The following is a 15438-nucleotide window of genomic DNA, read 5'->3' as shown; positions in this document are numbered from 1 at the left end:
TTGTTACCATGTTATTCATACATTTGCATCGTATTTATGATTGAAACAAATATCGATACAGGTTGATCTGACCTTTCATTTTCCTCTTTGAGCAGTTTGTACTGGCCAGCTGTGGCTTGGTGCGTTTGATTCTCCAGCGCCATTTTTTCCTGCTGCTCCTTCAGATTTTTTTCCAGATCCTCTAGCTCCCCCTTCCTCTGCAGGAGCTGCTTGTACCTGCACACATTCAAATACACATTAATTAAAAACACTTTAATGTGTTACATAAAGAACTATTTAAGTCAGACAGAATTGAATACAAAGCACATATTTTATTATCCCAAGCGGTCTACAGTTTCCTCCAAGATTTTCTGCATAATGATTTCTTATGATTGTTTAATATTGCCCTCATAAGTGGCCGGGTTGACTCAGTGGGTAGAGCAGGCACACATATACTGAGAGCTTTATGCCTCGACACAGAGGTCCAGGGTTCGAATCCGACCTGTGACGATTTCCTGCATATCTTCCCCCTCTCTCTCCCCTTTCTCACCTAGCAAATTAAAGGCAGAAAAGCCCAAAAATAATCTTTAAAAAATTAAACAACAACAAAAGAAGGGCAAGGTAGTGTATTAGGTCATAAGCGAGACATGAGCTCTAATTAGACTTGAGCATGTGCCCACCCCATGCTCCTAAACCCAGTCTCACTTGTCCTCCAGGTCTCGGTGCTGCTGCTCCAGGCTCTTGTGGGAGCTCTTCAGGCCCCCGTGCTTTCCGATCAGAGCTTCATACTCGGCCGCCTGCCTCTCGTGGAGCGCCGCCAGCTTCTCATGATCGCGGAGGAGCATCTCGTAGGTGGACCTGAGCTCCTCTTTGTCCTTCAGAGCACCCTCACGCTCACCCTCCACGCTGCTCTGCTGGCTCTGCAGCTGGGCGTTCTGGGCCATGAGGGATGCACTCTTCGAGCTCAGAGTGGAGTTCTCCACCTAAGGGACAGGACGAAGACAGAGAGGAATTAAGTAAGGAGGAGAAAAGAGATGGGTGTGGAAGGAGAGCAGAAGAAGAGAGGGACAGATATGAAAATAATTATTGGTGCATGAAGATGAGAGAAAAAGGAGACCACAGAGAAAAGAGGAAAGGATAGATAGATAGATAGATAGATAGATAGATATAGGGAAAAAAATTACAACGAGGCTGATGGGAGAATTGGAGAGAGCAAATGGAGGTGAAGAAGGGGAGCAGACATGGAGAGGAGAGGAAGAAACATTGAGCATCGAGTGTGAGATATGAGAACAGTTTAAAATACAGATTCTCCACATTTTGTCATCTGTCAACACTGATTAAAAAAAATTATTTTTTACTGTGATCTGTGAGGAGAGCTGAGCTCCTCAAAAACCAAAGGACATAAATGTAAAATAAGTAGGGGTTGTTGCTGTTGTTGTCTAAAGGGGGCACTGTGTCTGTTCGGTTTGTTCTCCCCCTTTGCTGTAAGCTCCATCTACAGAAAACCTTTGTGGTCACAGTGGTTTCCTGTAAGATACACAGAGAGAGACACACACAAACACCCACCCACACACACCCACCCACCCACACTCTGTACCTTTAAATAAAGACAGCTTTTTACCTCCAGTACACACACACCTGCTCTCCCATACACATAACCCGCAGACATCAAGAGATGTAAGCAAACACACACAGAAACAGCTAGAAGCTACTGTATGGTCAGTGTAAATCCTGTTGCCCATAAGTAGGGTTTGAATTGCTGCCAAACAGGGAGTACAAGTCTAAATCCATACCAGGAAGCTAAGCAGCCTGGCAGGGCAACTGTACAAACAGAGCAATGTTGAAAGAAGGCTGGCTAGCTTTGCATTGTGTGTTTAAAATGTAGAATTGTTTATGATTATGTTTTGTATTAAATACATTATGTATGTATTTAGATTATATCATATGCACTAGGGGTGTAACGGTACGTGTATTCGTACCGGACCGTTTCGGTACAGGGCTTTCGGTACGGTGCACATGTGCACCGAACGGCCGAACGCAATCTTTTGTGTGCGGAACATAGGTCAATTTTCGTGTTTCCACACGAACATATTAAGTGGCGGAAGTCTCCGCGTTCAGCGCAAATCCCACCCTGCAGCTGATTCTAAAGTTTTCATTGGTCATGTCAATTTGTCAATCACTGTACAGATTGCCTACACCAAACACTGATCTCTAAACCTACCCGCCGTCACTGTAACCTAAACCAATGAAAATCGACTGCAGGGCGGGATTTCCGCTGAAGGGAAAAAAATTTAAATCACACACCGCGCGTACCGAAAATGAACCAAACCTTGACTTTAAAACCAAGGTACGTACCGAACCGTGATTTTTGCGTACCGTTACACCCCTAATATGCACCAATATAAGCTTATGTACATTGCATGTGTGAGCTGTTCATCAAGTATGATTGAAAGCTCCAGAAAAGCTACTAAATGGACCTTGAGGTGAGATTGTTTTGTCAACAGCAGTTTCCAAGGTCAAGCATTAACTTTGAAGCCAACCTAGACAATAATTCCTTAAAGTGATCAGAGAAAAGGGAAATTGAACATCTACAATACAGATACTAAAAGGGACCTTAAGGTGGGACTGTTTTTTTCAAATTCAATGCACTTTAGAAAGGGTTATCTGGTCCTTTGCAGCGAAATAAGTCAAGCTAGTGTTGCTTTACACAGTTCTGCGCTGTATCAACTGAGTGTCATAGATTGTAATCTACAGTGTCTTGTAAGTGTGAAGCAGATTATTATAACAATAATATAAACTTGCAGTCTATTTATGTTAATGGATTTTAGTTTGACACAAAGTTATATTGATTACCTGTTAGATTTGAGTTGTACACCACTAAAGTGGTAGCTTTGTTATATGTATGTGTAATGTTTTCCTCTGTAAGAAAGTAGTCATCCATTGCCTACTGGACACTGTTTTGTGTAGGATGTGTAGGGGATTACCTGCAGCTTGGCGTTCTGTGTCTGTAGTGTCGTATTGTTTTCCTGTAAAGAAGCAGTCTGTCTCTGCACTGCCACTATCTGAGCCTGCAAATTGGAGCTCTGAGTTTCCAGTTGTTTAAGTTGGCTCCTCAGGGCCGCCTTCTCAGCTTGTAGCGTGGCATTCTGGGAAAAACAGACACATAATATAAGATATCGGGATTTACAAGGATGCATTCAGAGAAAAGTGCACAACCCAAATGCGTGTGTGTTCACCATTCATATTAGAAAAGTCACATAAGCAATACTGATTTTGTGCTAACTTACATTCCTCTCCACCTCAATGAGTCTGTCTTTGACTTTCAGCAGTTCTCTGGTGGCTTCATGACTCTCTTTCTCCCATTTACTGAAAGCCTGAGGGTCCTCCCCTCCTCTAGGGGGCGAGCTCTGCACCATCCTCTCCTCCTCCTCCCTTTGACGCAGCGCTTCGTAGTTCTTCTTCACCTGAGGAGAGACACACAAGTCAACACTTAACTTTAAGTAGTTTTTTGTGCTCCTTCAGTACAGTATAATGTATTCCTACAAAATAAATATCATGTAACTGAAATTGAAATACTGCCCCAGGCTTGACTGTAAAATTACTAAATGATAAAAGGAGAATATACTAGTAGAACATGGCACGAGTAATGCTGAAGTACAACAGCAGACAGAATCCGTTATCGTTTCACAGCTGAAACTCAGAGTTCATCTACAGAACCCTCAACTTTTCCACTCAGCCCTTCAGCTTTGGATCTGATTTGTGTCAGCAAGTTCAAAACACATACACCTCCCTAAAGGAAAACAGACATCCACCACTCTACTCCACCTCTTTCACAGACTCCTGCCGCCTCATGAATAGATAAACTGGCGATAGAAGTGGATGAGTGGATGAATAAATAATGTATCGGCCTTGAGAAACCCTCAGTGTTTTCAATGTTTCTAGTGTTCTGGACTGCAGGGGAAAGATTTTGGGACACAATGTTCTCAAGTGGACGGGCTGGGAAATTAGTGTTTGAAATGCGTTAGGGTCTTCTTTACTGTGGTTGAGCTAAGCATCTACATAGAACCAAAATACTGTATGTGTGTGCATGTAGTTCTAGGTTTAAAAGATGGATTTGTATCACTGACTGTCTTGAGCTCCTGCCGAAGTTGCTGGTTGAGGTTGGAGGACTCCTGCAGTCTGGCCTCTAGGGCGGCGATCTTCTCCTCTTTAATCTCCAAAGATGATTTCAGAGTCGACTCCAATTTGGTTTCCAGGAGCTTAAACCTGAAAATATATACCCAAGTTAGCTCTGCGTGAGTGTATTTGTGTCTCCAGTCTAGAGTGTGATCACACGTTTGTAATCCTCAACACAGGTAATGCATTATCGTAGCCACTGTGTAGCAAGGCATGCTGACTTCTTGGCAAGAGTGTGGCAGGTGGGGGAGATATTGGCTTAGAAAACCCCCACAGGATTATTCTGCAATAGACTTGGATTCATTTAAACTACAACACCTCATCTAAAATGGGCCACAGGGCTTGACTTATTTGGATGGTACTGATCACTTTTAATCATTCTGGTTCCAAAGATGATCGACTAAGCTCTTATTTTAGTTCTAAATTATCCTTTTCAAGAGCCATCACAGGACAGTGAACATTGAGGCATGTATGTGAGATGATTACCTGTCGTCAGAGCTCTCGTCATGCAGCAGCCTCTCTTTGTTCAGTCCAATCTTTTCCAACTCATGGGTCAGTTTCTCCAGATCATTATTCATCTGCTGAGTCCGCAGCTTCTCACTCACAAGCTCCTAAACACACACAAGCAAACATTGAGTAACTCTGAGATGTACTACCACCTTCCATTTATTCATCAACTAGAATTATCGCCTTGCGATTGAATGCCTCCGCCAACCAGTCAAGTTGCAGTTGTACACCCATGTCTGTCTAGACTCATAGTACATGTAGTGAAGACTTTGAGGCAGTTTAATAAAAAGTAATAAGTGTATTTTTTGACAAAACGTGGATGCTTCACACACATTTCCAACCTGGCAGCACAGAAGATCTATACAATCACTACAGTTTCAAGGTGGGCAGTGGGCACCCATGATTAGTGTCTCCAATTCAGAATCCGACCAACTGCCTCCCCTTCCGTTCCTGAGGTATGGCGTTGAATAATGGCCAGAAAAGTGTTTTGTATATAAAATGTCATCACTTCATTATTTTAGCCAATTAGACATTTTTGTGTAATCTTGTCATAATTAGCGTAGGAATTGTTAAGTTGCCAAAAACACGTTTTGTGAGCTCACAGGGACCTCCAATATCTGTGCCAAATTTGAAGATATTCCCTCCAGAGGGTCCCAAGATATCGTGTTCACGAGAATGGGACGGACGAACAGCACGCAAATATAATGTCTCCGGTCATTGCTATCGCCGGCCCGGAGGCATACAAACTAATAATGAAGATGCATGATTGTATTTAAAAGAGTCAACACTGTACTGTATAACAAAACTGTGTTATTCACTTCAGCAATGATTTAACAACAGAAACCAAATTTAGTAGAATAATAAGAAAAAAAGCAATGTTTGTCTGTTTCTTCAAATAGCTTCAGGACATTCCTGCACCAACAAAGGATTATAATAGATAATGGACGTATGGGAAGATCAATCTAAAGAGATGTTGGAAAAACTAATATTTGCTATTAATATTTGCTATTCTACCTCTCTGAGTGCATTGAGGGTCTTCTTATCGATGGTGCCCAGTTTGACCAGCTCCTTGTTCTCTCTCTCCAGGTCTTTGACTCTCGTGCAGGAGTCCCTGAAGAAGATCATCTCCTTGCCCATGGTGCGATTCTCTTTCTCCAAGGTGGAGATCCGCTGGTTGTTGTCATCCAGCTTGGAGTCGCGGATCTCGGCCTGCTGCCTCAGCCGCTTGTTCTCCTTCTCCAGTAGCTTCTTGTCTTTCTCTAGCTGGGAGCTTTCCTGCTCCAGAGTCTTGTTCTGTGGGATAACAGGACGTAATGCACAGCAGGTGGATAAAATATCATTTGATGGGATTTACTTTTAGTCTAAATGCCTTGTAAATACATGTTTGGCGAAAAGTGGACAAAGATTAATTTTAAATGGCCAAAAATCAGTTTTGACAAATAATCTGGGATAATCCAACTTTGCTGGGAAACACACTGTAATTTTATCAGAAGGAACTAGATGAGAGGCAGTGCTGCACAAGTGCCAAATAACACATTTTCCCTTTTTTATTTTAAAATATAATATTCTTTAGACTGCTGTATCACAAAAAACACTCTCAGTCGGCCTCAGCTACAATTTCTGGCCAATCTGATTGACCTTATTCTGCCAGGCAGAATCAGTCCATCCCAAAAAAAAAAAGTCACTGAAACTGTAAGTAAAGCACCTACAGCTATCCCACTTGTTGTTGTACCTGTTCTGTTCCAGAGAAGAGTGCAGTCCAAAAATGTCTTAAAACTCAATCCAAATTTAGTTTGTATTTTTCAGGCTGCCAATTCCAACATTTCAGCACGTGATTATTGCTACTGAATTGTTTGTTTTTTTGCCTACCTCCTGCTCCAGCTGCTCCAGGCGTTTACTGGAGATCTTGAGCTCCTCCAGGTTGCGTTGGAGGGTTTGGTTCTCAGTCTCCACCTCTTGCAGCTCTGCCTCCAAGTGTTGAATCTTCTTGCTGCTGTTCTCTAAAGCCTTCTGCAGGCGCTGGTTCTCTGTATCTAGGCCCTGGTAACTCACCTGGGAGAGGAAAAGACAGATAAGGATATTAAAAGCATCCATGAACTAGTTGTGTTGCTCCCTGATGCCATTACATGCCAGATCCTCATTAACGTAGCTGTAAAAGTATTCATTGGTGACAATAAATCATTAAAATGTAATGTGTAAGGTGCCTTTAACTCTACAGCTGTTTTTGCACAACCTTGTGTAAAGACACAAGTTGTCTCCGTAACTTAAGATGCCTACACATGATCCGCGGTAAAATCGCTCTGTGCTGTTTTCCTATGGGGAGAGCAGTGGAGACAACTCTGAGTAAGAGCTACCCTTGGCGTGGCGCACTACTTGAAATTGCCACCGAGCGCTGTGCTTAAAGTTCAAATTATTTCAACTTTGACCTCACTGCTGACCTTTCAAGGCGCAACCAAAGCCAGAAGCAATGATGACGTATTCCTGTGTTTGCGCTTTGCCTCTGTGCTCGCAATATGCCCTGCACCCTACTTTGCGGTTTTACCTCTGAACATGTGTAGGCGGCTTTACACATAAGCACCACTGGTTAAAGCAGTAGTCTACTTTTTATTCGTCAAAGAAAGCTTCTTGCCGCATATGGTTGCATTTTAACTGTGTCTTACAGCTAACCAGTGACGGAAGTACCCGCTGTATAACTGGCAGTGCTAAAGTCTTACCTCTAATCTCTCTGTCTTTTTGGACGAGGCCTTGAGCAGTTCCAGGCTGCGCTTCATCTGGCTCCTCTCGCTCTCCAGCTCCCTGTTCTCGGCTTCCAGCTGAGCGGCCTTAGCTCCCGCTGACCGGAGACTCTCCGCTGAGCGCCGAAGCTCCAGGTTCTCCTGCTCCAGCTGCGAGTTCTCCTTTTCTAGAGCCTCCAGCTGGAAAGCCATGTTCTTCAGAGTGTCCAGTTTCTTCTTCAGACGACGGCCCTCTGCCTCCAGCTCAGTGTTCTCCTTCTCCAAAGAAGACACCTACACACACACACACACACACACACACACGTGATGCATGAAGATGAGGAGGAAAGCGTTTCTGTCCGACAACACCAAGCTGGTCCTGATGGTGTTGTGTAATAGCAGCCTAAAACTCTCTGCAGTCATATCCAATTCAAACTTGTAACTATGTGGTACAAAAGTAACACAAGTAGTAAATGAGACAGAGACAAAAAACAACAGCTATTCATAGCAAAGCTATTCAACTTCAAGACACGGCTTATTTTGTATGTTATGTTTACGTAAATGATTTGGAGAATAACTAATAGTCCACATCTGGTTTGATAACATGAAACTAAGGGTATTGAATTTGAAGCATGTGGAAAAACGTACACTGACTAACGGAGCATGCAGACACACTGACATTTCTAATTACAAACGAGGCAGAAAACAAAATGCACCACACCTTTTCACAGGTGATTCCAAGGCTGGCAACTTTCTTCTGCAGGCTGTCATTGTCCCTTTCTAGCTTCTGAATCTGAATCTCCAACTCTTCTGCTCTCTCACCTTTCTCCTTCACCACTTCAAGCTCCTTACCTGCATAAAAAAAGAACAAACACCCAAAATGTTGATCCTGTATATTCAAAATGAAAAGAAACAAGGAACGTAGTATGTATAGAAAAGGCAGCTGTCAAAATACTGATTGTAATGAACCACAAACACACGTTTGTGTAGAAATAACATGTCACTCACGTAGTTGTTTCCTTTCAAACTCCATCTTGTTGAGTTTGGCGGTTGTCTCGCAGATGGACTCGTGGAGAACGCGATTCTCTTTTTCCACATCCTTGACCCGGGCCTCAGCACCAACCTGGCAGCGCTGACGCAGGGACGACACCGTCTGGCTCAGGTGCTTGTTCTCCTGCTCCAGGCCCTTCAGCTGGAGAACAGACGTCAGAGTTTCAGTGAAAAACAAAGAGGTCATGTCTAATATAAGTGATTTACTCATCAACTTGATTGCAGTAAGCTATATGGATATCCATTAAGTTTGGTGGTGATAAAAATGTTCAAGGTTCAAATGTTTCAAAATGTGTTTTGTGAATTTATATGAAAGGATTGCTGTAATAGGACAGTTGCAGACAGTTGTAGAAACCCAAAACAGCCTATAAAAAGGATTATTAAAAAAATATATCTCATTATGTCTACAACAACTGGATAAAATTGCCCAGAGTAATCTGTGAGTGCAGCGTGTTGTGTTTTCTCTGCCTCATCAAAGCCAGATTTTACAAATCAGATGGTTAAACTAATCAAAAGTGTTAGATTTGGGTCTAACAGCTACAAAGTCCCTGCAGACACACAGCGAGCGACTACATCTGGGCCACAGAGTGCCAGAAATCTGTGTGATCAATAAAACATAGTGGCAGTTCCACTTAATAGTTTTTTGAGCCAAATCAATTGCACAAAGATTGCTCTCAGGGAAACTCTGCACAGACTTTGGTAAGTTACACAGCTTAGCAATTTTCTTGGAGCTTCCTGGAACGAGAATCAATGGTGGTTTTGTAGAGAGCAGTGTGTATGACGCACAGTCTCAAAGCCCTGTTTGTCTGAATGCGTTGGTTTATCCGACCATATGCTTGTCCAGTATACAGACTGTTAACTATATTTCAAAGCACATGAATGCTTGATGTGATTATAGTCATTCTCAGAAAAGTTGGTCTGTATAACATATTAGGTTAACTGTACTAACTTGTTCTGCCATCTCCAACACAACGGGCCTAATAAGTTAATAATTGAATACACCTACATATTTTCTTCTGATGGCAAAAAAATAAGTGGCCATCTGGTTTTGGTATAAACTTCCCAAATTAAATCTGTATGCGTGTGTGTTTGTGTGTACCTGTCTCTCAGAGTTTTCTCTGAGTGTTTCCAGAGTCTTCTCCAGTAAAGCCTTCTCCTTCATCAGGTCAGTACTGAGTGATTCAGCGCTAAGGAGCGACTCTCTGTCTGCTGTCAGTTCACTCCCCAGCTGCTCCAACTGTAAACAATAATTTAATGAAGATGTGCTATCTAACTGGGTTTCAATGTTCTGGTTGGTGTTCATGACGAAACAGTAATGATGGCTCAGTAATGACTGTAAAATGTTGTACATGTGATTCCCAGTCACAAAGAAGCCGGTGCAATATTGATCCATGATACAAACATAATATCGCCTCATTCTTTCACAACTCTGCAGACAACCACACATAACTTCACGTACGCACGCACTCAAACAAATACACACTATATGAGACAATTTCTGTTGTTCCAGTCTCCCAGGAGCTGTATTCACATTTAAATGTGTTTTGGCTCTAGAGCTCAAGTCACTCGGAAATACATTTCTCACTCTTGATTTTCCCTTTGTGAGAGAAAAACACAATTTTATGCTTTTTATTCAGAGAGCACAGAAAGAGGCTTAGGTTTCTGAAAATAGCTGAGAGACTTCTCTTAGCGAGGGGCATTCGGGTGTCAAAGACTGGAAAAGAAAAGGCAATGCAGGGCTGACTGGATTTACAGCTTTGCTTTCATCCTCCTATCCCCCCTCTCTTTATACTCTCTCCTTTTATTTTTCACTGTCACTGTGTGAAAAGGCCTAAAGTGTTAAGGTGATTTATCACGTATGTGGGAGTGCTGGTCCTGTATGCTAATCTTGGTGGTGACCCTGATGAGGGGCAGAAAATTAAACTGCAATTCCAACCGAGGATGCAAAGTGAAACACTTAAAGCAGCCATATTATGCTCATTTTGAGGTTCATAATTGTATTTTAAGGTTGTACCAGAATAGGTTTACATGGTTTAATTTTCAAAAAACACCATATTTTTGTTGTACTGCAGTGCTCTCTCTCACTACTGCAGATCCTCTTTTCAACTGGTCTCTGTTTTAGCTACAGAGTGAGACCTCTTTTCTTCTTCTTCTTCTGTACTATCTTTGATTGCACTCGCACATGCCCAGTAGCTCAGATGTAGATCATGTCAGCTAGCTAGCTCCATAGACAGTAAAAGAAAGGCTGTTTCTACACCTTCGGTCAGTTACAAGGCAGGATTAGCTGGGAGACTTCTAAATGAGGGCGCACATGTAAGTAGTTCTTTTGAAGATTATGGTGAACTTGTGTGTGTTGTAGCAGTGCTTTGCTATTGAGAACGAGGTAGCATGCTAGCGTTAGCATGCTAACGCTACGAGCTAATGGTTGCGGTTAGCCTGCTCGTTTCGGCTTGTGACATCACAACCCGTGCCGATTTTGAACAGCTCACCCAGAGACTGAAGGCAGGACACATTCAGAAACTGTATCTCACTCTAAACAGCATGGATGGATTTTTTTCAAAGTTTATATGTGTGTGGAAGCACCAGAGACACAACATAACACCCCAAATCCCAGAAAAAGTGATTTTTTTCATAATATGGGCACTTTAAGAAAAAATTCTTGAAAATAACTAAAAGAGTTCACATTAAATTAAAAAAAACGTAGTATTGGAAATAATCTAAAAGCATTTAAGAGATGAGGAAATGTTAGAAGAGTATATCTGTGTGTGTAATTTTTCCATTGACCAAATCTACGTAATAGGTATGTTTCTCTCGAAGAAAAACTATCAACCTAACCCTAGTCTATATTCAAGACGTTCCACTTCCGGGATTGCTCCGGTGCTGCAGGAAATTCCGCCGGCTGCATGTATTTTCCGTTTCCTTCCGCTTTCTTTGTGTTGGAATTTTAAATTCGGTGGATTTATGAGGACTATGGTTAACTGCTCCTCAGATCTCTGCAGGGTAAATTGAGACAGCTAGCTAGACTATCTGTCCAATCTGAGTTTTCTCTCGCACGACTATTTTGCAGCGGCTCTGTGCGGAGTTTAGTGCCGCCCATGACGATTCTGATTGGTTTAAAGAAATGCCATTGAACAGAGCACATTTTCCTCCCATCCCCGAATGCTATAGCCAGACCCTCATTCAGCGCCCTTTGGAGGAGGGTCTTGCAAAGCGAGACTAGGCAATGCAAGACTAACCTAACCCTTACCCAACCAGAAAAAAAAACACTTAAATACACAGTCCACTGCTTACTTTCTGGTTCAGTCTCTGGTTTTCCTGGCTGACTTTGGCCAGCTTTGTCACGGTGTCCTGACTGGCTGCTCCTCTGAGCTCCTCCACAGTCTTCAGCAGGGTCTGGTTGTCTTTTTCCAGCTTCAACAGGCGGCTTGAGGTCAGCTCATTCACCTCCTCGCCCAGAGACTTCTGAGGGGCTAATTCAATGACAGCAAGAAAATTTGGAATATACATCAATGGTTTAACAAATTCTAACAAATAAATCAAAGTTCTGTTTAGACTTTTGGTGTTCCAAGTCTAAACCACAGAGAAATAAATCCATCAAAAAATGAACACAAAGCCCAAGGGTCTAACCTCACATGTCTTAAAGCTTTTAAAGTGTCATTTTAACAAACACACAACACAAAGTCTTTATCCAGATCCCTGGCTAGTTAAACCTCTTAACAGCTTTTATAATCCAAACACACAGATTATCCTCCAAGAGCCATTGAATATAATTACAGGACTTAACAAAGTGGAAAGAAAAACACAGTGGAGGCTGGCAAATGCAGAAGGGCCATGGGGATGATGCCAGGGTCAAGAGCCAATAAGCAAAGCCTGGTGTGTTGGCCATCTGAAGTCTTCAACCTGTTCAACTCCGATGACTGTCAGATAGATGATATTTTAACTCCATGTCCTGTTCTTTGCTTTCCTTAACACTCCTATTTGTTCCATTTTTTTTACTTTCGGTCAACATACAGAAACTTTTTCTCGTTCTCTGCTTTTAGAAAGATCCATGGCTCCATCTTCTTCTTACCTTCAGTCAGATCTGGTGTCTTGGATAGTTGCTCCAGCTCCCAGCCCAGGTGCAGGGACTCATCCATGCTCTGTTTCTGGGCCATCTCAAGCACAAGGTTCTCCTCCAACAGCTCCTCCATACGCTTACGGTCCATGTCCCGCTCCTGGGGATAACATGGAGACATAGATAAACAAATGATGAAAACACGACAGCTGAAATTACTGCCCCTGTCCATTTTACCCCTACTACTGACCCCAATTTTTTGATTTTAAACCCAGCTTGTCTAGCTCCAACACTCACAATCACACTGATCTATAAACCTGTCATCTCACCATCTCCAGGTCGTGGAGCTTGGATTTCAGCTGCAGACTCTCTTTCTCCAGGAGGTGCAGTTTGTCGGAGCGGGTACGGCTAGCATCCAGCTGCTCCTCCAACATGCTCTTAGTCTCCAACAGGACCTGGTTGTCCTCCTTCAGCTCCTACAGAAAGAGAATACAAGTTGAACAACAAAACATAAAACACTGCAGCTAGTACAAAAACATTATTTTGGAGAAGACATTTTTTATTATTACTTTTAATATCAGTAGTATTACTAGAATCAGTAATAACAGTATTAACAGTATGAGCAGTAGTAAAAAGAAGTTTTATCTTTGTAAAAAGGTTTGCACCAAATACAAAGGGTTGTCTAGAATAATGAATTTAGTTAAATATACAAATATAAAGTTAATACTTAAACTAAATGGTGTAGATACTATGTATGCATGGTGAGCAAACAGTTGCAAATTAAAAATTAAAAAAATTAAAAATAAAAACTTGAATCATGAGATTATGCAGTATGGACAGCCGCTGGGGGCTCGCATATTCGTCACATGTTGCTTGCATGCTGTTCATAACATGGCCAGTTTGAACTATTATTATTAAGACTTGTTTTTGTTTTCTAGCTGGTTCCTTTAATGTCAGCTACATGATGCCAGAGTATCCCAGGGGTGTCCTTTAAGGAACATTGTCTTCATGGATTGAAGTAATGCTCTGTGTGTTCAGTTGTGTACCTCGACTCTGGCCTTGTAAAACTCAATGTCGTGAAGTCTCTCCTTGTATCGGCTCAGCTCGCTCTCCAGTTTATCGACACGGATTGCTTTCTCTCTGAGTGCGTCCAGCTCATCACGGTAGGCCCGAGCCGACCGAGCGTCCGACAGTAACTGGTAGCTCTGCAGGAGTTGACGGCCAAATATAGAGCATGAATACGTGGATATGCATATGTACAAGTGTATGGATAAGTGAGGACTCACATGAACAAAGTATGTAAACAGATATACAATCATGAATCAAAAGCTACAGATGTTTTACAAGTCAGTGGACTTTAATCTTGTAGGACTAGTAGATTATCTATGAATAACCAACAGCCTAAGTCTTATCTGTTAGATAAATAAAGAACTGAACAAACTCTATCCACACTATCAATTATCACAAGCATGCATACATACATGCACACACATCCACCATGCTGTGAACTCATCTTGTTTACAGCATCATTTGTTAGCCAGCCAGTCAGCCTGCCGCCCATTCCAAATCAAAAGCCATGTGAGCCTGTTGCTCGACTAAAAATAGCTGTAATAGCCTTTAATGAGCTAAGTCACTAGCTAGCTGATTAAAGTGTGGCAGCACTGCAGAAACAATGTACTTAAAGAGGAGAGAGCAGCAGGTGAAGGGGAGATGATGTCATATGAATGTTTCCGTGTTGTGGAGGAGTGAGGATCGCTGTGAGTTGTTGCGTTACCTCTTGCTGAAGCCTTTTGAGCTCCACTTCCATGTTCTCAAGCTCCTGCCTGGTGTCCATAAGCTGCTCACTCTTCTCCTCTCTGAAACAAAGGCAGGGAGGGAGAGGAGTTTAAAAAAAAGGAGAAAATGGAAAAAAAGGTCAGAGGATGTAACCTAAAGAGAGGAAGGACAGAAAGAATGCCAGGAGGTAGAGTAATATACATATTTCTCTGCAGCAAAAAAAGCAAGAAAAATATGATGTTATGTGTCTCTGCTTGTGTGATTTTTTTTTTAAAAAGTGTGCATGTACTAATTCAGACAAGGACAGTCCTTTAGGGCTGTTTCCATTTCAAAACTTGCAGCTAAATCATTTAATGATAGCGACCTATTGACATAGTTGCACAGAATAGTTACATTTTACATAATCTGCCTGAATAGCTTCACCATCTTAACTTTACTTTCAGTATTTTAGTGTCTGTAGTTTGGCATTTTGCTAATAGTTTGACCTGTTTCAGTAAATGATTGCTATTAATCAATCAAGAGTATACAGTTTTAGCATCCACTTGGGAAACTGAGGTACATAGTCAGAGAAAAGTGTGAACTAAAGGCTCAACTAAAAATATTTAAAAATATTATTAAAAAAAAATATTTACTATTTGGAGGCTATTGGGTCAGCATTAAAACATAGCAAATGCAACATTCCATTAGGCATCATAAGCACGTTACAAAAATCAGCAACTCAAATGTTGATTTCAAGCCATCAATAAACCCACCAACCCATTTTCTTGTATGTAAAAATAGCCTATTGTGTCCAGAGTCCGAACTGTAGTGGTCAGGACTCAGGACACTGTCTTTTCTGTGTCCTGCCTTGAATTTGGCTACAAATAAACAACCTCCTTCTGTTGGACATCACACTCATAACACACAATAACAAACAGAAAAGGGAAAGACAGCAGTTAAAAACTACTGAAGAAAAGATTGTACCCTGTGACTACCTTCAGGGATAAATATATGCAAATCTGCCCCCTAAGGCGCAAACCCTTCTTCTGGAGAAACCTCCACAACACATAAGATCAGAAAAGGAGAGAATATAGTTTTGGTTGTGCAAGTGGTACAAAACAGAATTAAATGTCATTCTTTCACTCTCAATAGTAGGGTCTTACTATCTGCTATCTAACACGATCCTGAATTGAATCCATTTGT

At 41.8% G+C, this 15438-nt stretch overlaps 1 protein-coding gene across 6 annotated transcripts in view; it reads right to left on the bottom strand.

The window, feature by feature from the left end:
* Positions 1 to 15438, bottom strand: part of LOC116061712 (girdin) — a 70254-nt gene that overhangs the window by 14542 nt on the left and 40274 nt on the right. For all 6 annotated transcript variants that reach the window (XM_035992377.1, XM_031316023.2, XM_031316025.2 and 3 more), the window contains exons 9-25: positions 14255 to 14336; positions 13527 to 13685; positions 12810 to 12956; positions 12496 to 12640; positions 11718 to 11896; positions 9526 to 9663; positions 8385 to 8568; positions 8098 to 8228; positions 7377 to 7670; positions 6532 to 6714; positions 5677 to 5955; positions 4642 to 4766; positions 4107 to 4245; positions 3267 to 3443; positions 2964 to 3125; positions 685 to 962; positions 73 to 216 (exon numbers count right to left, since the gene is read on the bottom strand). In XM_035992377.1, coding sequence (XP_035848270.1) covers positions 73 to 216; positions 685 to 962; positions 2964 to 3125; positions 3267 to 3443; positions 4107 to 4245; positions 4642 to 4766; positions 5677 to 5955; positions 6532 to 6714; positions 7377 to 7670; positions 8098 to 8228; positions 8385 to 8568; positions 9526 to 9663; positions 11718 to 11896; positions 12496 to 12640; positions 12810 to 12956; positions 13527 to 13685; positions 14255 to 14336 — 2946 coding nt within the window. The remainder of the gene's footprint in view (positions 1 to 72; positions 217 to 684; positions 963 to 2963; positions 3126 to 3266; positions 3444 to 4106; positions 4246 to 4641; positions 4767 to 5676; positions 5956 to 6531; positions 6715 to 7376; positions 7671 to 8097; positions 8229 to 8384; positions 8569 to 9525; positions 9664 to 11717; positions 11897 to 12495; positions 12641 to 12809; positions 12957 to 13526; positions 13686 to 14254; positions 14337 to 15438) is intronic.

Source organism: Sander lucioperca, chromosome 15 (assembly GCF_008315115.2).
Source record: "Sander lucioperca isolate FBNREF2018 chromosome 15, SLUC_FBN_1.2, whole genome shotgun sequence".
NCBI lineage: Eukaryota > Metazoa > Chordata > Actinopteri > Perciformes > Percidae > Sander > Sander lucioperca.
Note: the sequence above shows the minus strand (reverse complement) of the source record. Positions and strands in the feature narration are given on the sequence as shown.